The sequence below is a fragment of the Neohortaea acidophila genome (assembly GCF_010093505.1).
Source record: "Neohortaea acidophila strain CBS 113389 unplaced genomic scaffold BDY17scaffold_8, whole genome shotgun sequence".
NCBI classification, from domain to species: domain Eukaryota; kingdom Fungi; phylum Ascomycota; class Dothideomycetes; order Mycosphaerellales; family Teratosphaeriaceae; genus Neohortaea; species Neohortaea acidophila.
In genome coordinates, this window is record NW_022985517.1 from 504,780 (window position 1) to 523,525 (window position 18,746).

Consider the following 18,746-nt stretch of genomic DNA (forward strand, 5'->3'; position numbering starts at 1 on the left):
ACATGAGATGCCAAGCTTTGTCACGAGTCCGGCGCGCGCATGCCTCTGAAACTTTAACCCTCATTCGCTGCTTTGAGTTGACGGTAAGCCGGAATACATTCGACGGACCACGGAGTTGTTAAGTAGATCACGGAGTCGCTATGTTGACATTCGACGTGAAGCACGTTTGGTAACTGATCACGCGCGTGAGCAACCTATTCCACCACGATAGGCCGAGTCGTGGGGGAAGAAAGCCAGCTTCCTTCATTGCCTGTGGCCGTACTCGCGAGGCTCTGCACACGGCGGGATGACGTTGGGCTAACAACGTGCTGGTCTATTTGACTGATGCTCTCCAATCAATCGCTCGCCTCACAGTCGGCACTGTCCTTACATTCGCGGACGTTTGAGGAGGAACAGAATATTATCGGCCACGTCATTATACTGATGTTTGTCGAAGACAGGCAGGAGCAAAGTGAAGGCGAGGGCGTGACGGACACACGCCGGCTTTGCCATCGTTTCATTCCGAGCCGAGGCTTCGCGCTTCCCCAGTCACCTCTCGCGACCTCCACTCTACCTCACCTTCCTGCCTCCCCTCCACTCCTTATATCCGTCTGCAATGCCGAAATGACCGATTTCGCCGCCGCGCAAGAGCGCATTCTCGCTCGCCGAGCTGCGCGCGAAGCTTCCTTCGCTGCTGTCCGGTCGGAGGTCACCACTTCACGAGCAGAGCGCCTCCTCCACCTCCCCCCAGCGCTGCGGGTCGCGGCGCACCAGGCCTTCAATTTCTGGGACTTGATCAAAAGTCCCTACAGCACACAACCAGCCTTTCGTGTCGGGCAAGTCGACGCGGAGCTGCTCGATGAAGAGCTGCTCAACCTCCTCAAAAACCAGGCGGGGGAAGGCTTGAAGTTGTTCGGCGCACACCTCAAGGACGACTATGCCGCCGAGATCAGTTTATTCCTTCGCACGATACTGTGGAAGCTTTCAATATGGGACCATGGAGCAAGCTATGGCGCTTCTCTGCAAGGGCTGAAGTACATCGACGCGCGAGCAAAGAACACAGCAGCAAGAGCAGAGGCGACGGCGACGCAGAGAGCGGCGTACGGGCTGCTCACCGTGGGTGGTAGATACGCGTGGAGCAGATGGGAAGACCGATTGTCGGCGATTGAGAACAGCTACGATACCGAGCCCTCGCCGCTCATCAACCGGCTCAGCAGAGTCACCAACTTTCTCGGATCGGCACACAATGTTGCGGCCTTCGTCTCCTTTCTCATCTTCCTCTACAATGGCAAATACCGGACGCTCACCGACAGATTACTACGAATGCGGCTTGTCCCATCCTCCAATCAAACGAGCCGGGAGGTATCGTTCGAGTTCCTCAACCGTCAACTAGTCTGGCACGCTTTCACGGAATTCCTCCTCTTCCTCCTGCCGTTAGTTGGGATTAGTCGGTGGAAACGCTGGCTGGCGCGTGCCTGGAAGAAGACGAAAACGTCCGTGGCAAACCTTCGAAGCGGCGAGAAAGTTCAACAAGAAGGCCAGGAAGGAGAAGAGGGAAGGGCGCGAACAGGAGAGCTGAGCTTCCTGCCGGAGCGGACGTGCGCAATCTGCTACCAAGACCAGAACGCCACGACGGGAAAGAGCGAGCAGGATGTGATTTCGGCGGGAGCAAATGCCGGCATCATTGGCAACTCCTCCACGGACATCACCAACCCCTACGAAACGGTCGAGTGCGGATGCATCTACTGCTACGCGTGCGTGGCGAAGCGCATCGAAGCCGAAGAAGGCGAAGGCTGGATTTGTTTGCGATGCGGAGAGCTGGTGAAGGAATGCAGGCCGTGGAGTGGTGATGTGGAAGCACCTGTGGCGGTGGATGTGCCGAGGAGAAGCAGCCGCAAGAGTATTGCTTGGGCGGATGAGTTGGTGGAGAAGGAGGGCGAGGAAGATCGTGGGGACGACGAAGTGCCAATGCAGCAAATGGCTCCTACGCCTTTCGATAAAGATGGAGAAGAAGAGGCCGTGGAGTGATGAGGAAACGATGAGCTAGAGCAGAATGAAATCCACGCTGCGACCAACCGCTGTTCAGACGTGTCTCCCTCTCTTTTGCTTCCATTCGCGCCCATCCCTTTTGAAACACCCTCGAGCCTTAAGCAGTACCGTAGAATTGAAAGCCTCCCCACGTGCCATCGCGCCTCTCACGCGCAAGTGGGTCGGAGAAGGTGGAAGAGTGGCCCGCGAAGTCTATTTGCGCTGCAAGCCCACGTCACAATGATCCACGCCACAGCCGTATCACGACGCTTGACAAACAGCCATTAATCCCCCTTCTCTCCCACGACCATTTGCACTGGACTCGGCGAATCAGTCCACAACCATCGCCAAATCCGACACCATGGCATCGAAAGAAACAGAAATCAAAAAAATCGCCATGATCGGCTGCGGGTCCATGGGCGGCGGCATGGCCCTGCTCTTCGCCGAGAAAGGCATCGACGTCTCACTTCAAGACCCATCGACCGAAGCAATGGACGGCATTCTCACGTCCGCGAAAAAAGACGGCCTCGAGAAGCGCATGGCAAAATACGAAGACTACAAATCGCTGTGCGAAAGTCTGCCCAATCCCAAAGTGTTTGTCTGGAGCTTGCCGCATGGGGGTGTGGGCGATAGTGTATTTGACGGGTTGCGGCCTTTTATCACGAAGGGCGATGTCATTATCGACTGTGGGAATGAGAATTGGCAGAATACTGAGCGGAGGCAGGGGAAGAGTGTGACGACCGGCATCCGCTACGTGGGCTGCGGTGTTTCTGGTGGATATCAAGCGGCGCAAGTCCACCCTCTTTCGCGTGGTACCGATTGCTAACGGCCAGCAGTCGTCGCGGTCCTTCTATGTGCCCTGGTGGCGACGACGACAGTCTCAACGTAGTCCTGCCTTTGCTGCGGAAAGTTGCGGCAAAGGCGCCGGATGGGTCGCCTTGCGTTGCTCCTGTTGGGACTGGCGGCGCCGGCCATTACTGCAAGATGATTCACAACGGCATCGAGCATGGCATGATGTCAGCCATCAGCGAGGCGTGGGCGATCATGACGAAGGGTTTAGGGATGAGTCTGGACGAAGTTGGCGACGAGCTGCAAAGGTGGAATCAGAACGGCGAATTGAAGAATACGTTTCTAGTCAAGATCGGCGCGGAAATCTGCCGGAAGGTTGACGAAAAGACTGGACAGCACGTTCTTGACACGGTGGAAGACAAAGTAGTTCAAGACTGGACGGGCGAGGAAGGCACCGGCGTGTGGAGCAACATCGAAGCCATCGACAAGCACGTCCCAGCGCCCACGCTGACTACCGCGCACTTCCTCCGCATCGCCTCCGGAGACCTCCACCAACGCCGCGACATCCGCAAGACCTTCGAATCCGAGTTCACCCCCAAGTCCATCTCTCCCACCGACCGCAGAGCTTTCCTGGAAGACCTAAGATGCGCCGTCTACAGCGCCTGTCTCGCATCCTACACTCAAGGCCTCAACATCATCGCCAAAGCCGACAAGACCCACCACTTCAACATCAACTACCCCTCGCTCTTCCAGCTCTGGCGCGCAGGCTGCATCATCCAATCCGACCACATCAACGACGAACTTCTCGCACCGATCTACACCTCCAACGCGCCCGCGTACATCAACCCCATGCTCCAACCCTCCGTCGCAGCGGAGTTCAAGGAGTGCTTTCCCGCTCTCAAGAACGTCGTCCTCCGAGCGACGGAAAGCGACCACGTCGTCCCCAGTCTGAGCGCCACGCTGGAGTACTTGAAGTATCAGACGAGTACGAATTTGCCGACCAGCTTCTACGAGGCGGAGCTGGATTACTTTGGCAAGCATATGTACGATAAGAAGGGGGAGGATCCGCAGGGTGAGCCGGTGACTGGACGCTGGCATTTTGAATGGAAGGCTGCGTGAGATTGAAGTCGGGGGAAGGGCGTGCACGCGTCGAAGCAGATTGCGTCGGGTTGGAGCGGTTGTGCGCGCGGAGGAGGTGGTGTGCGCCGTCCTCGAGTTTTGGGTGGTGGAGTAGGGGTGGGTGATGACCGTTGTTTGGCAAACAGGTGTGAGATACAGTAGACACTGCAGAGGGACGTATAGAGGATGCTTGCGCGTCCAGCAGCCCAACTGCTGCCTTTGTTGTCTCCAGAGGGCGTCGCCATTCTTCTCCCAATCGCTATGCTCGCTCGTAGCAACCATAACGCTCCTTGACGACGCGGTGTCTGGTGAGCTACGTGTAAGCGCGCGAGAGAGCATCAGGGTGCTGGAAGGAAAGGTGATGGAGGATCATCGAAGAGGGAAGTCGGCTTTGTTCTTTGCTATTGCTGATTGCCCTTGCTCATTGCTCTTGCTTGTGCTGATTTTCTCGACGGTTTGGCGGGCGAATTGATGGACAATGCTGCTGTCGTTGACGCGAGCGGCTGAAAGTGGTTGCTTGCTCCGTCGCGGGGCTGTGAACTTGCTGCAGCGTTGTAGGGGAGGGAGTCTGCCGCGCGGATGGTGGCATCGTGAACGATAGAAGGCTTCTCTACTGCTCCTAAACTCGTTAGCAAGCCTTTTGGGAGGAAGGAGCTCGAAACAAACATGTGGAAGTGCTTCTCATCTGTAGGACTTCTTTCGTTTCGGTGACAAAGGGTGGGAACAAACTGCTCCAATCCATCGGAAACACCAAATACGTCTTCCACGTCATCAAATGTCGCCCGACGCGTGACCACAGTTGCGCAGGACGGCAATACATCGGCCGTGCTCCCAGAAGACGGATGGGGGTTATATATACGAATCCCACAGCTTCCTAATTTGGCCACAGCTTTGAGGGGTGCGCGTGTACGTTCCACATGGCGCCCACACTTCAATAAGCTACCTGGGCTCAGATCGATTCTCTTTAGTAGCCGAAAGGCGAGGGAGGGATTGGGCTCGCTCCAAGTTACTTCAAGTCCCGATACCGCATCGGGGCTCCCCTTGTAGATATCACCACAGAGTCCCAACATTTCTTTTTGCCATCTGCTGCTCTTCTTTTGTTCGAGCGTTGCAGTTTGCTCTCGACCGGCAGAACGCGTTGAGCTCGTGCAAGCCGGCTACGCTTCGGTCTCACGTGATTCAAGTGCCGGTGGCTTTATATTGATCTTTTGCGTCCCTCGAAACGAGGGTTCAAAGAATAATGTAGGACGTCCGTTCCCATAGTCTTCACGTTACAGATTGCCCGAGATCGACAAGCACTTCGCACCAAGTTTCCCGCTGACATTCTGCACTGAGGTTTGTAGTCTGAGAGCTTCTGGGATCGCGCCGACAATGGTTCTTTTTGCTCGCTCTTTATGACGCGTGGAGAAGTCGGATACGAGGGGAGGGAGTTTGCTCCCCGACCCGCTGTTTGGTTTGTGCTGCCGCTAATGCACGCGCAATGAAGGAAGCGTCATGGCTGTGAAGTCGCGCGTTCAAGTCTGGTCGTCCGTCGAATTCGTGTTTTGAACTTGCTCGCAAGGCTGTGAAGGTTGCCTGAGCGCGTCTCATCACTTGAACAATACCAACCGTCTTCTAGCATGCATTTGAGCCATTATCCAAGTCTGAACGTCCAGTGAGTGCTTGAAACCCGCACTCCATCTCCGTCCATACAGCACACCGCTGCAACGCGAGTTTGCGAGAGGCCGGCTAAGGAAAGATCGATCATGGAACCCCAATGTTCTTCTTCAGATCACTCTGAACCATCACCAGCACGCAATGTAGCCTCAGCAGCATCCCAGTTTGTCGCCTCTTGCCCAGAGCAACTCCAGCAGCGTCATAACCGCGTCGTACCAATGACGAAACAAGCCAGTGCTCACGTGCAGGTGATTCACCCAGGCCTTGGCGGCGCTAACGGCAACCTTATTGCAGCTCGAGTATAAGTTTCCGCCCTTTGCTCAACTTCTTCTTCCTCTCTTCATCCTTAGCAACATCTGCTGAACCTCCCCATGTTCTCTAGATGGCTGCCCAAGCACTCAGGATGGATCAAATACCACTGCGCCTTTCCCTCCTACGCATTGCTGCTAGCTCTGGCTCGCACTTGCATCCGCCTCGAGAGTCTCTTCGGAGGCAGTGAACCGAGTGAGCGACACAAGAGGGGTGCAGACATTTCCACTTTCTTTTTCTTCATTGTGCTCTGGTCGTGTCGACCAGCTCGCAGAGAAGATTGTCGTGAGGATCTCCCATTAAAGCTAATCTTACGTTCATTTGTACTGTCACGGTGAGACTGCGCGTGCGTAGCCCTGCCCTGCTGGTATTGTCGGCGTGCTCGTCGTCCTCGCGTGAGATGTTACTTCACCAGTCAGCGCTGCTCGACCTCATTCAGCATCTCCAGTCTCCAACCGCACCACTTCTGAAGTCCTCAGCAGCATCGAAATACTTTGACAGTTGCACCCTAGCCATCAAACATGCCACGCCACGACTATGTCGCGCTGGTCCGTCAGCTACGCAACCCAGGAGCCGCGGTGAGTGACAATTGACATGGCCAGCGTTGTTCAACAAACTCGTACTAATACGAATGCCAGCCTCCGCCTCCTCCTCCTCCGCCGCCATCTTCACCGCAAACAGGGCCTCCTCCGCCCTACCGGTGGAGGCCCCGTCCATTCTGCCCACCAAGCGCGGTTGATCCGATCGGCTGTGGTCAAGTGGAGTCCAGATGTGATTCTTCTCATTGAGTCAGCGGGCCGGGGGGAACGTGAGGGGCCTGACACCATATCAGGAGAGCATTAGGAGCAAGTGAAGAGCCATGACAAAGCCGTCCGACGATCATGAGCGCAGCTGATGCTGTCATATGCTCAGAGCAAGCGCAAGAGAGCGGGCGGACTGTACTTCACTCTCTCTACTCTACTGCGAGATTTCGTACCGTGCGCTTGTTCGCTAGGCAGAGAGTTCTCGCCGTGGTTTGCTGAAGAGATGCACAATTTGAGCAACGACGGAGGGTCTTGGTTGCGCTTGAGCTCGGTTCTGATGCTCGGCCATCCAACGCAGTCCCAGGCGCTCCGAAAAGGATGGGCAGCGCGACGACACCATATAGGGGCTTTCTCGTGCAGAACATGCCCTTGAGATCAGGCTGGCTGAGCCGCCTCTTGAAATCCTGATTACCGATACGTTAGCGCACGCAAGCGGCCAATTTACCACCTCTCGGACATTGAAGCGGCCAAGAAGCCCTTCAACTCTCATATGAGACACCATCAAGACGCAACACCAGACTTTTGCACCTCTACAGCAAGGCAAACATGTTCTATTCACCTCATATTGAGGAAGTGTAGTCGGCTTTGCTGACCCTTGGCAAGGCATTCCGACGCTACACTCGAAGCGGAAATCGCCTCCAGGCGATAAGAGACACCCTGGACGGATGGCCTTCCCGCTGTGGGGATCGAGATTTGTTTCTTTGCCTGATGACGGTGGGGCCGCCATTAACCGGCGGCGAGGTCTCAGTGGCGGGGTGAGGTACATCTCTCGTCCCGTCTGCGGGCACGACGCAATACCATGAGCCGCGCCGGCTTTAGAGGCGGAAGGGTGTTGCGACTCGATGTCGGTCCTTTGCGAGTACGTGATATATTCTTGTCCTTCTGGCGCGTGATCGCCATTCTTCTCCTTCATCTTCCTTGCGTATTCTTATCCAGCCGCTACCATGAAGGCCGCGTTTCCCTTGCAGCGCGTCGAGGCCGCGCTCTCGAGCGTCACTAACAAACACACCACGCCCGCTTGTCTTGCGTATATCGTGCAGGATGGCGGTCGCAGAGGTCGCGCTAGTATACATACTTCTCAGGTGAAGAAGCAGCCCGCGACGCTTGCCGAGAGCATACCAGCATCTTCATCTGCCCACACCTCCAACGCTTCCCAGGGCGACTCAACCATGCCCGCCTTGTCTGTCCTACCACTCTCATCAGTCCTCCGAACATACTTCATCACCACCATCTCCAGCTCGCCCACGCTACTCGGCGCCTCCACATCTCTACTGCAGCGCATGCTGAACAGCCGAAACCCGCTCTTCCGCCTCGATTCCAACCCGGTAATGCGAGCTCTGCTATGGGAGACATTCTACAAACAATTCTGCGCTGGCGAGACGGAAGCCCAGGTGGACAAGAGATGTGCGGAGCTGCGGAAAGAGGGATACGCCGGCGTCATCCTTGAATATGCGCCAGAAGTCCTTGCCGATGCCGAGGGCAACGAGCCAGAAGATGTGGCGTTTTGGAGACAGGGCATGCTGGACTCCGTGAAGATGGCCTCTCCCGGCGACTTCATTGGGCTCAAATGGTCTGGCATGGGGCCCGATGCTATGAGACTGATGAAAGCGAACAAAGAGCCTACGGAACGCATGAGCGAAGCCATGCACGCTCTTTGCAAAGCGGCAGCAGCCAAGAACCTCGCTCTCCTTCCCGCTGCGGAGGAGACGTGGAGTCTGACGGGCTTCCACGATTGGTGTCTGCGTATGCAGCGAGTATACAACATCGACGGAAAAGCGGTGGTCTACAGCACACACCAAGCATACCTAAAGCAGACCCCACAGCGAATTGCCGAGCAACTGGCTATCGCAAAGGAGGAGGGCTTCACATACGGCTTGAAGCTGGTGCGCGGCGCATACTTGGGCACCGAAAAGCGCGAGCTCATCCATCCCACCATCGAAGCCACCCACGCCTGCTACGACAACCTCGCCTCCGCCCTCATCCACAGAGCCTACAACGACACCCTCCAGCCCATCAAAGGCGACTCCACCGCATCCTTCCCCGACCTCAACGTCGTTCTCGCCACCCACAACGCCGTCTCCGTCGAGAACGCGCAGCGCCTCCGCCAAGAACAAGCGGATCGCGGCGAGGCGCTGACACCGCTGAACTTCGCGCAGCTGCAGGGCATGGCGGACGAGGTGTCGTGCCGTCTGATCGCCGACGCGAAGGCGAATCTGAGCAATGATAAGGCGGTCAAGGAGCGGGTGTTCAAGTGCAGCACTTGGGGCCCGATATATGATTGCCTCAACTACCTTTTGCGGCGTGCGGCGGAGAACAAGGATGCGGCTGGCCGCACGAATGATACGAGGAGGGCCATGCAGGCGGAGATTTGGAGGAGGTTCAAGGGGGTTTTTGGAATGGCTTAGGGCACTGTTTGGCTTACGGAGTTCGGGGCGGATGGGAGGCGGTGTTCTGCAGCGCTTTTGCATCGGATGCACATTTATATTTGGCGTTTGATGGACGGGATCCATGAATTAGAACGGCCGACTTCTTGCATAGCGTCTGCTGAATCTAATTTGACACCATCGAATTTCCCCTTGAGATATTACGTTTTCGATTCTCAACGCAATATAGACTAGTAGCACGGCGAGGAGCTGAACATCTTGTGGAGTGGGCCCGGATCATATCGCCGAGCCGCTTCCCCGCAAGCCAGCCATTTCAAGGCTGTGGATTACATGCAGCCTTACTCAGTCCATGTCAGCTCGGGCGAATTATTGCGCGCAAACATCCTTTTATTAGTCTTGCACGTCTCTCTCATTTCAACTGTGCTTTGTGCCATTGAGACTGAGTAGATCACATCAAACCCTGACATCATGTCGTCGGAGTTTTTCAACTGCACTTCCTATACCACCCCCTGCCAGCATATTCGCGGCTTCCATCACTCCACCGCGCATTCGCAGGAAGAGCAGTTGCATATCGCCATCAAGAAGTATACTCCACTGACCCAGGTGGATGCTAGGAGCGAGGGCAGGGAACAGGTCACTATCATTGCGTGTCATGCTCTTGGCACGCCGAAAGAGCTGTACGAGCCGCTGTTTGATGAGTTGTACAAGGCTGCCGAAGCGCCCAGCAGCACTTGGGCCGTTCGCTCCATTTGGATTGCAGACCTCGCAACGCATGGAGAAAGTGGGAGGTTAAACGAGGGGAAGCTCGGGGTTGACGGTGGGTGCGATCCGACCTCGTTCTTTGCCGCTTCGATCTCTGATGACCTGAGGTAGTATGCTGGGATGACCACGCCAGAGACTTGCTGCACATGGTCAACGTCTTCCGTGACCAGATGCCACAACCGCTCGTGGGGATCGGCCATAGCATGGGCGGCCAGAACATCATCCAACTGAGTCTGTTGCACCCTCGCCTCTTTGCCGCCGTGATCCCCATTGAGCCAATCGTCAACGGAGCCCACGATATGAAGTTTTACGGATCTGTAATCATCATAAATCGCCGCGACGTATGGGAGTCAAGGGAAGAAGCGTACGCAACAACCAGCAAGGGGATCTTGATGCGCAATTGGAACCGTCGGGTATTGGAGAGGTGGAAGCAGTATGGATTCCGCGATTTGCCCACTTTGCTATATCCTGAGGCTCCGAAGGAAATAACTGCCAAAGCTTCGAAGAATGCTACGACGCCAGTCACCCTCGCCAGCACCAAACATCACGAAGCTCACGGACTCGCTCGCCATGCTTATCCAGCTCCGGACCAGCCGCTGGAAAGCTTTACTCCAGCGGCGCCATCGCATGCCGATCTGACCAAAGAGGAGCATGCGCAGATGAAAGCACCCTTCTACCGACCGGAAGCTGTGCTGACTGCTCGTCAGCTGCCCCTAATGCGGCCTCTATGTCTTTACATCTGGGGTGGGAAGTCGATTTTCTCATCCGCCACGCCCAAGAGCCGAAAAGAAAAGCTCGAGCAGACGGGGACAGCTCCTGGCGGGAGTGGAGGGGTGAAGACAAACTCCGTTGCAGAGATCGTTCTGGAGAATGAGGGCCATTTCGTTCCGTTCGAGAAGCCTGAGCTCGTCGCGAGAGCAGTGCACGGATGGTTGGGTCCGATGCTGCAACGGTGGAGAGAAGAGCACTCGGTGCTGGATAAGATCAAGGCCGAGTTGGATCCGAGAGAGATGGCTATGGTTGGGGAGGACTGGCGACATTGGGCTCGAGAGTGGTACTCTCCCAAACCCAAAGGAGCGAAACTGTAAGGAGGTAGTTTCCATGACTTCGAGGGAGCAGCGAGGAATGTTGATGGTGATGCATGGTTTGAGCGGCGGAGCGGCGTGGCATGATGCTTCCATGTAGAGCTACAGAACAAGTCGAGCGATGTACATACCGCGCAGAGTGATATTTGCAATGCTCTTCTGGCACACCTCACGCACCTGCCGCAATTTTTATTGGTGAAGGAAGGCAAGGAGGAAGGGGTGGAGGAGAGTGAGGACGAGGGCAAGCACGAGCCACCTTCACCAACGCGGGCTTGGCGGAAGGGGATTCCGCTGGCTTCGCCTCCACTTTCGTTCCTGCTTCCTTTCATCCACCACAGCGACCATCATGAGGTCCAGACAGTCGAGTACGAGCTCACCAGCTCTGTCAATTGAGTCCCGGTGCCTTGCGTGGATGTTGCCCGGTGGTCGGCCAGCGCGCTGCAGCGGCGCAGCTTCATTCACTCTCCAACATCTCCGCGGCTTCACTGTCTTGCCATCCTCCTGGTCCCCATCGAGAAGCTCACATGATGCCGGCTGCTGGCGCTGATGACTAGCCTTGGCAGTCACTTCGCCTTTAGTCGACGTTGATCTTGTCATCCACACCCGCCTCTCTTCCCCAATACATTGCTGGAGAGCTGATGCCCGGCTTTTTTCTTACTTCTCGTCCCTCCATGTAGCTCTCTCGTCTCTCTTCTGCGTTGTTTCAGCGGGGCGGTGAGCCTTTGTGCCCGCTCTCATTCTTCACTCCACTGGAGAGCCATCATAGCCCAGTGCTTTCCGTGCTACTTCGTCTACCAGCCCGGTCATGCTCGTCGATGTTTTGTAGGTGCACCGATGTCCATCTCAGTACGTTCTGCTCCGCTTCTCGGGTGCTTCTGGCTGATATGGTCGCTCTCGTTGATGCCGCATGATTGAACAGAAGCGGCTCAATCGCCCTCACCGTCGCCATCGTGAACTGCCTCGCTTGAGACTATGCAAGCCGTCCACCGCCTTCCATGACACCGCCATGAGCTGTAGAACGAGGCTCTGCGGCCGAATAGACCAGCTCCGCCCTTGAATTCGCACTGAATTGACACATTGCCGTGCCATATGGTGCCTCCGCCGCCATCTCCCTCCCCGGGACGCATGCCCCCAGACGCCCTCCTCCTCCTCCGCCTAAAGCCACAACCAAAACCATTCCACCAGCCAGGCGTACAATCTCGTCCAGCGTTTCCACGGCAAAGGAGCTTCTTGGACAACGGCATGTGGCCAGTCTTGCCACAGCGTCGCGGGAGAAGGGTCGTCTGGCAGGCTTGCAAGCCAGGCAGGGATGTTGTGGCGGCCACGCGGTTTGTAGCGGTTCCAGATTTCAACATTCTTCTCAAAAGGCTGTGATCGATTGATACGATGGGCCATTGTGGTCGATGTAAGGTGTTGAGGGATCGAAGAGGGAGCGCAGGGAGGTGTTTGTTGGCTGTGCTGTTTGAAAGTAGGCTTTTTGAGGCTGTCGGTGGTTGAGAGGTTGGAGAAGTTGTGGCGTAGAGCGTGGACGATGACAGAGGTGCGGCAATGTAGGTGAGGAACCGATCTTCGAGTGTTTTGCTGAGGTGACTGATGTTGCTGATGCCGCAGTCTTGGTTGAAGGAACTTGGTGAAAGATCTACAGCCGAAGCCTCGCGTGGGCGCGTTCGCTGGAAGACGAAGGTGATTTTTGCGGGCAAAAAAGCCTATGAAAGGGGTCTGAACTGGTTTTCCTGCAGATGAAAAGACTCAAGCTAATTGATCAAGGAACATTATACGCCCTCCATCGCCATTGCCACGTCGATGCGGGTGTACGCTCATCTGACGCATCTCCTCGAGCTGATTCCACCAGTTCTGCCTCCCCAGCTTTCTAATGTGCGCCTGGCGCTTGCTAGGCTCTTTGAAATGTATGTACGTATCCCCTGCTCCTTTCAAATACTGTATATGTTTGTCAGACGCACCGCTACCTCCTTTTGCGCGGGATTGAGCGATCACTTCGTGTGAACTCGCGCGGGCAAGAGAAGGAGCTCCTGCTCGAGGCCATTGGAGTGTGAAGATGAACATAAGCTGATTGATAAAGGCTTGACCGAGATCAGGAGGTATATTGACTGATCATTAGCCCGTTGTTCGGGTCGTCACGCGTGGTTGCTCTCAATTGCCATTGCTTTTGCGCCAGGTAGGGCGGGATCACGTGAGGGCATGACTAACGTGCACGCGCCGTCTAATTTCCACTGCAGCAAGGCTGGCAAAGCTTTTCGCCGTGACAACAAACCGACAAGCAGCCCACAAACTGTCACCACACCTGGCTCAGCAGCCGGCACGTTTGCATCACCATGGCGGCAGCACCTTCGTCAGAGCCTTCGTCAGCACCATCGTCAGCACCCGCGTCAGCATCCTCGTCAGGGCCTTGTGGCAGTGAGCTCATGGATATCCTCTGCGACTTCATCAGCGAAGAATCCGACATGCCCAACCTCCAAGAACGATTCAATCTCTTGAAGCCCACCATCGACGCCATCAACAACGATGAAGATCCTATTCTGCGTCCCGTGCTTGACTTCTTCGACGCGCTCTTCTTCAGTGACAGGATGGCGGAGTGCAACGCAGTAGCCGTGTTCGCAGAGATGCCTCCCCTTCGAATGGGCTGGTCACAACACTATCCGACCGGATACCTCATCAGCATCAACTACCTCCATGGAGCTACGACCTCACGCGACGGTGAACCGATGTCTAGAGCTGACGCTGTGCTCGGCACCCTCCTTCACGAATGCATCCACGTCTACAACATGGGCATGCCTTGCGACGACCCCGACCAGCCCTGTGATCTCCCCTCTCTCGGCATGCACGCAGCTTTTGCTCCCACCGGCCATGGACCGTACTTCGACAAGGTTGCTAGAGCTCTCGAAGCTGCTGCAGCTCGCCTGGGACTACCCCTGACTCTCAATGTCATCGATTACTGAGGACGACGACTGAAGATACGGGGAGATAGCAACGTTGTGGAACGGAGGAGACAGTGGCCACCGAGTTTAAAGACTTCAGGGAGGAATGGGCATACAGAGGTTTCACATTGCAAATTCAGAGCAAACGCGAGATAGCAAAGGCCTTCTGGCAAACCATTCCCGCGTTTACGCGTCTTTATCACCTTCCGCTCTCAATACCTAGTCTTTTGATGCGATAATCCAGTGGAAAACTTCCCAGGTCCCTCAATGCCCCCATAATAACCAAGCCAACGTAATCAATCGCTCCTTCCTGCTTACCGGCTGAGCCTCATGGATGTTGGCCGGGCCACCGCTGGTCTTATAGACGCGTAGATCGATTTCATACGAGCATACTGGGTCACAGATGGATTAATCAACTGTACATGTTCCCATTGACCGATCGTAGCAGCTAAGAAACGGATTCGCTGGCGTCGAAAAGGCTGAGTTCGTGCTCTTTCCAATTTGGGAACTGCACCTTCGACGTCACCTCACATCACATCAAGGTCCTGTGACACCAAACCCGCCACTCTCTTCTTCCTGCAGAGCTGATTCATTCTCACGCACCGTCGCAAATTTTTTCCAACAACTCTTTCTCCAACAACAAGCCTGCCCTGTCACTCCAACCCAACGACAGAGTCCTTCTTCGTTGGTAACGACGAGCCACACCTACCACAACACCACAATGCCCCTTCCTATCGTTTTGATTGACACTTAACTGACTGCTGAACAGGTATACGCCGTCAAACGCGCGTCCAAATTTCCTCCACAACTGCAAACTGCAGCTCACAAGCTCTGGTAAGCCCACGAGAGCCTCAACGCGTCCTTGCTCCCGCAGCAAGCATGATCAAGCTGCTCACTTGCTCGCCGCTTAATCTCATGAGTCGCGGTGCCCTCAAGTTGACACGCTCCACCGCAAGACACGACGTTGCACTCTTTCACTCTGCAAAGGTCACCTTTCGAACGCATGCTGATGTTTACTTAGCCACCACCATGCTTTCAACAACGCCGTCTACCTCAGAACTAAGTCTCCCCTATTCCCTCTTCCCTCGCCCCTCTCCCCTCTTTCCTCTTCATCAACTTGCTCGCTCGAATGATGATATGGGCCCAAAGCACTCGAAAACACCACATAGTTTTCAACGCTGATCGCCTCGAGGCACGCCTGACCTGAAAACGCCCCCTGCTATCTGATGAAATTGCAGATCATCTTCACGTCATCACCACAAGAGCAGACAAAGCGGCTAACATTGTTGCAGATCCCACAATTAACATCACTCCATCGGACGCGTTTTGCAGCTTCCACAACCAACCTCACCTCATACGACGCGTTCTGCACATCACCAGTCGCCAAACCTAAGTCTCCCCATCTCTCCCCGCTCCCCCCTTTCGTCGAACCGGACTTCAACATCAATGACGAATCACAAGAACAGATTTCGCAGGGCATTGCGCTCACTGGGAACAAAAAGGACACCACATCTGAGACACACCAACGTTGCTTCGCGTTGCACTCACCCATTGTCGTCCGTACACTCTGCTAACTCTTTTGATCTACTTAGATGACCCTCATGAAGATCTACGCGACGCGTGCCCATGTACCACCCACTCTGTGCCTCACCAGAAGCCAAAACTAAGTCTCCTCCCTCCCTTTCCCGACTCCCATCCAACCGGACCCAGGCAGATGATGATTTTGATTGTTTTGGAGGGGAATGCTCGATGAAGAGATAACTTGGATACTCGACTGATGTCGAGGACTGATGTCGCTGCTTCGCGTTGCGATTTTGAACTTTGCGGGCAGAACAACTTGCTGACGCGTTGCTTTTACCCAGATACACCTGACGCCGCATGCCTGCAGTATGCCGTGTCCTCGCCGCCACCGGCGCCAGACTTCTATGATGAGAAAGCTCCAAGCACTTCCACACTCATTGAGTGAGCAGCGCATATCTTTGCAGCCGCCTGCGGCCAGCGGGATCGTGCTGCGTTGGAAGCAAATGGACGCTGAGAAGAATCACTTTGGCATCGTTGGCGGCGAGCGACGAAGTGAGAGGTACGTGTCCTTTGCCCTTCTCCTTACTTCATTCATGATGAGTAACAAACTATGCCCGAGTTTGCTCAATGACGGCTTGAATATTTCGATCATTCTTCTGATCTCCGCAATGTTTGTCCGCGGTCTTGTAACAACCTCCTCTCCCGCAACAGATGCTGATCAATATGTTTGCAGATAGTTGCGATTGCGGGCCAGATCAGAGGTACGTGCAGCCAGGTCCTGCATCCCCTCCTTCTTTCATGACAACAACCGTTATCTGTCAAGACTACGCGCTGAAGAACAACCATGCCTGCCTTTGGCACTCTGATCGATGCACATCTCAACAGTCCTTTTCCGTCACTCGATGAGCTTGTTGACATGCTAATCAGTTGTTTGCAAGGGATCGACTCGTATACCAGATAAAAAGGGCGCTGCACCTCAGACTGATACATCGAGGAAGCTACAGTGTCGGCTCTCCTCAGAGGACTGCTGGACAAAAGGTACGTTCTTTTCGTTCTATCTCTTCCCTTTGGCATGATGATATTACTACATGTCGATCAAACCTCGCGATCATTTTAACTCCGATGGTATGACATGATGACAAAAGATTTCTGATTGCATCTACTTTGACTCGAATACCTCGTTTTGCACTCGTATCATGAACAGTGGCTGACCTTTGAGTATTCCGCAGCAAAAAGAGAGAGATGATGAACCACATCCCTTTGGCCCAACCCAATGCCCGATCGGAAATTCAAGGGCGGACAGCAGCGCTGAGCGGTCACAAAGGTACGTGCATCGTTCTTGTCATAACAGGCGCTTTGATGAAAGATACGTATTAGCTCTCTAAGAAGCAGAGACAGCCACGCTGCGGAGAAACCACAACACTTTTTCTGATCGATTTTGTCGTTGCAAGAAGTCTTTGATCGCGATATAGACATTGCCAGCTGACTGCTCAAGTCCGATTTAGCGTCCTCAACGGTGCACCAGCGCATACACGTCGCCGTCTCCTCCCTCTCGACCAAGATGTCCTCTGTCGAGCCCGACGGCCTCCGACGAGTCAGTGATGCACAACGGTGCAGAAAGCGCATGGGAGCAGATGAGACTGCCGGAGGCCCTTTGGAAGACTTGGAACAACGGATATCTGTGCGGTGAAAGCATTTAGAGGGACTTGGTTACATGCATGCTGTGCGATTGGAGGAGGGGTGGCACGATGAAGGCTTGAAGATAGAACAATCAAGTATGCTCCCTTGTAGCTGGTCAGCTTTACTTTCCCACGTCTCCGACAAGCAAGATTTGACTTGAAGAGCATCACATATCACTGTGCAGAGAGCAATCGACGTAGATGTTGCATTACCAGCGTTTGCATTACCAGCGTATCATGCTGGCATCAGTAGAAGTGAAGTCCAACCCACGGCCCAGCATCGGCGAAAGTTCGGCATCTCACGCGTCTCCCCACACGCCGCCGACGTCCATTGCTTACGTTAGGCAACCACCGCCTTCTGCCTGCCTATCCTCGCAGCAACATGTGAGACACACCACGCACAATGCCCGCGCAAGCACCCCGGGTCCAAGCACAAACAATCAAACAAGCCAAAGCCGCCTACCGCGCCCGCGGCCACCCCACCATCTCCGACACCGAGAAAAGACGCCTGGAGCGCCTTGCCGAGCTCGATCGCCGGGCATATCGGATCAAAGAAGCGGAGAAGCGGAAGGCGGAGGCTGCGAAGAAGAGGGCGGAGCAGGAGAAGAAGGAGCGGGAGGAGCTGCGAGCGGCGCCTTTGGGCACTCAGAGGCGGATTGATCGGTTTGGGCATAAGAGCAGTCAGATGCATTTGGGCTTTTTTTTGAAGAGGACGAATAGCAAGGAGGCGGAGGAAGCGGAAGCGCAGAAGGAGAATGTGGATGTGGGAGAGGACGATGGGTTTGGTGATGACGGTGTGGACGATGAGAATCTCCTGAACATGCTGGATGGAGCCAACGATCGGCCGATGAAGGACGTTGTTCTGACCGATGTACCCGACGCACCACGCCAACTACCGCAACAAGACGGATCGAACGAGGTGGTCCTATCTCCCACACAACCAAATATTCCTATGGAAGAAGATGACTTCGGGTCGTTTCTCGACGAACTAGAGAGTAGTACTCAGATTGCTCGAGAGCTGGCTGCGGAGGACACAAGCTACCCAAACATAGCGCCCGCGACGGTCCCATTGATCTCCAGCTGCGAAGCGGACGATTTTGACTTCACCATCGACGACCTGGAAGCATCAGCCACAACACCTCAAGAGAAGACAAAGTCCCAGCAAGATCGAATACTGATGCCGCCTCCGCCACTTCGCGCTCCGAGCACGGTTGCCAAACCGCCCAAATACGCAGGCTTCACTTTGACTGAACTCAATTCCTTCATCGATGACGATCTACAGCTTACGCAGGTTGCGCCGGTCTGATTCAACATTCACGTATCGACACAAGAGTTTCTCCAAGGTTTAGCGACCAATCGTGCTATGCTGCTTGCGGGGTTACTTGAGTATAATGCGGAAAGCATCAGACTCACATGACGCCTTCCACTTACGCATTACGCCTTGCTCATCCGGGTGGCAACTTCTCTTACCCACCTGAAAGACCTTGCAGACATCGGAAGCTGCTCTCCACACGAAGTCAATAACACACGACTAACGGACCTCAAATGCCACACCAAATACCCAACGTGGAAAACTCCAGCCAACCCTCTAAAAAGACCATGGCATCCCGAATTCTGATGCTTCACTTTCTCATCGCCAGCCTCGCCTTCACCGCCCACGGCGCACCTCTTCCTCGCCCCAACAACAGTACCCGGA

At 54.9% G+C, this 18,746-nt stretch overlaps 7 protein-coding genes across 7 annotated transcripts; 6 read left to right on the plus strand and 1 right to left on the minus strand.

The window, feature by feature from the left end:
- Nucleotides 1-568: 568 nt before the first annotated feature.
- Nucleotides 569-2,136, plus strand: BDY17DRAFT_300884 (Pex12 amino terminal region-domain-containing protein). Its single transcript, XM_033734142.1, has one exon. The coding sequence runs from the start codon at nt 604-606 to the stop codon at nt 2,005-2,007; it is 1,404 nt and encodes a 467-aa protein (XP_033587779.1). The 5' UTR covers nt 569-603; the 3' UTR covers nt 2,008-2,136.
- A 109-nt stretch (nt 2,137-2,245) lies between these two features.
- On the plus strand, nt 2,246-4,268 carry BDY17DRAFT_300886 (6-phosphogluconate dehydrogenase). The gene is made up of 2 exons (XM_033734143.1): nt 2,246-2,796; nt 2,844-4,268. The coding sequence occupies exons 1-2, from the start codon at nt 2,369-2,371 to the stop codon at nt 3,913-3,915; spliced, it is 1,500 nt and encodes a 499-aa protein (XP_033587780.1). The 5' UTR covers nt 2,246-2,368; the 3' UTR covers nt 3,916-4,268.
- BDY17DRAFT_300887 (uncharacterized protein) lies at nt 4,247-4,534 on the minus strand. The gene has a single exon (XM_033734144.1). It carries the CDS (start codon nt 4,502-4,504, stop codon nt 4,337-4,339), a length of 168 nt encoding a protein of 55 aa, XP_033587781.1. The 5' UTR covers nt 4,505-4,534; the 3' UTR covers nt 4,247-4,336.
- Nucleotides 4,535-7,374: 2,840 nt separating this feature from the next.
- BDY17DRAFT_300890 (FAD-linked oxidoreductase-like protein) lies at nt 7,375-9,452 on the plus strand. The gene has a single exon (XM_033734145.1). It carries the CDS (start codon nt 7,628-7,630, stop codon nt 9,086-9,088), a length of 1,461 nt encoding a protein of 486 aa, XP_033587782.1. The 5' UTR covers nt 7,375-7,627; the 3' UTR covers nt 9,089-9,452.
- Nucleotides 9,453-9,535: 83 nt separating this feature from the next.
- Nucleotides 9,536-10,863, plus strand: BDY17DRAFT_235933 (Alpha/beta hydrolase family-domain-containing protein; the record flags this gene model as incomplete). The annotated part of the gene is made up of 2 exons (XM_033730295.1): nt 9,536-9,884; nt 9,941-10,863. Coding segments are annotated over 2 exons (1,272 nt in total), but the record flags the coding sequence as incomplete, so codon positions are not given.
- A 2,299-nt stretch (nt 10,864-13,162) lies between these two features.
- On the plus strand, nt 13,163-14,072 carry BDY17DRAFT_300895 (uncharacterized protein). Its single transcript, XM_033734146.1, has one exon. The coding sequence runs from the start codon at nt 13,248-13,250 to the stop codon at nt 13,869-13,871; it is 624 nt and encodes a 207-aa protein (XP_033587784.1). The 5' UTR covers nt 13,163-13,247; the 3' UTR covers nt 13,872-14,072.
- A 3,332-nt stretch (nt 14,073-17,404) lies between these two features.
- Nucleotides 17,405-18,476, plus strand: BDY17DRAFT_184737 (uncharacterized protein). The gene has a single exon (XM_033729949.1). It carries the CDS (start codon nt 17,454-17,456, stop codon nt 18,354-18,356), a length of 903 nt encoding a protein of 300 aa, XP_033587785.1. The 5' UTR covers nt 17,405-17,453; the 3' UTR covers nt 18,357-18,476.
- Nucleotides 18,477-18,746: the final 270 nt, after the last annotated feature.

Excerpts from the sequence above, each read along its gene's own strand:
- BDY17DRAFT_300884 (XM_033734142.1), top strand. The coding sequence starts at position 604 with ATGACCGATTTCGCCGCCGCGCAAGAGCGCATTCTCGCTCGCCGAGCT.
- BDY17DRAFT_300886 (XM_033734143.1), top strand. The coding sequence starts at position 2,369 with ATGGCATCGAAAGAAACAGAAATCAAAAAAATCGCCATGATCGGCTGC. Across the intron at positions 2,797-2,843 it reads TCTGGTGGATATCAAGCGGC|TCGTCGCGGTCCTTCTATGT; the intron begins GCAAGTCCACCC and ends AACGGCCAGCAG.
- BDY17DRAFT_300887 (XM_033734144.1), bottom strand. The coding sequence starts at position 4,504 with ATGCCACCATCCGCGCGGCAGACTCCCTCCCCTACAACGCTGCAGCAA.
- BDY17DRAFT_300890 (XM_033734145.1), top strand. The coding sequence starts at position 7,628 with ATGAAGGCCGCGTTTCCCTTGCAGCGCGTCGAGGCCGCGCTCTCGAGC.
- BDY17DRAFT_300895 (XM_033734146.1), top strand. The coding sequence starts at position 13,248 with ATGGCGGCAGCACCTTCGTCAGAGCCTTCGTCAGCACCATCGTCAGCA.
- BDY17DRAFT_184737 (XM_033729949.1), top strand. The coding sequence starts at position 17,454 with ATGCCCGCGCAAGCACCCCGGGTCCAAGCACAAACAATCAAACAAGCC.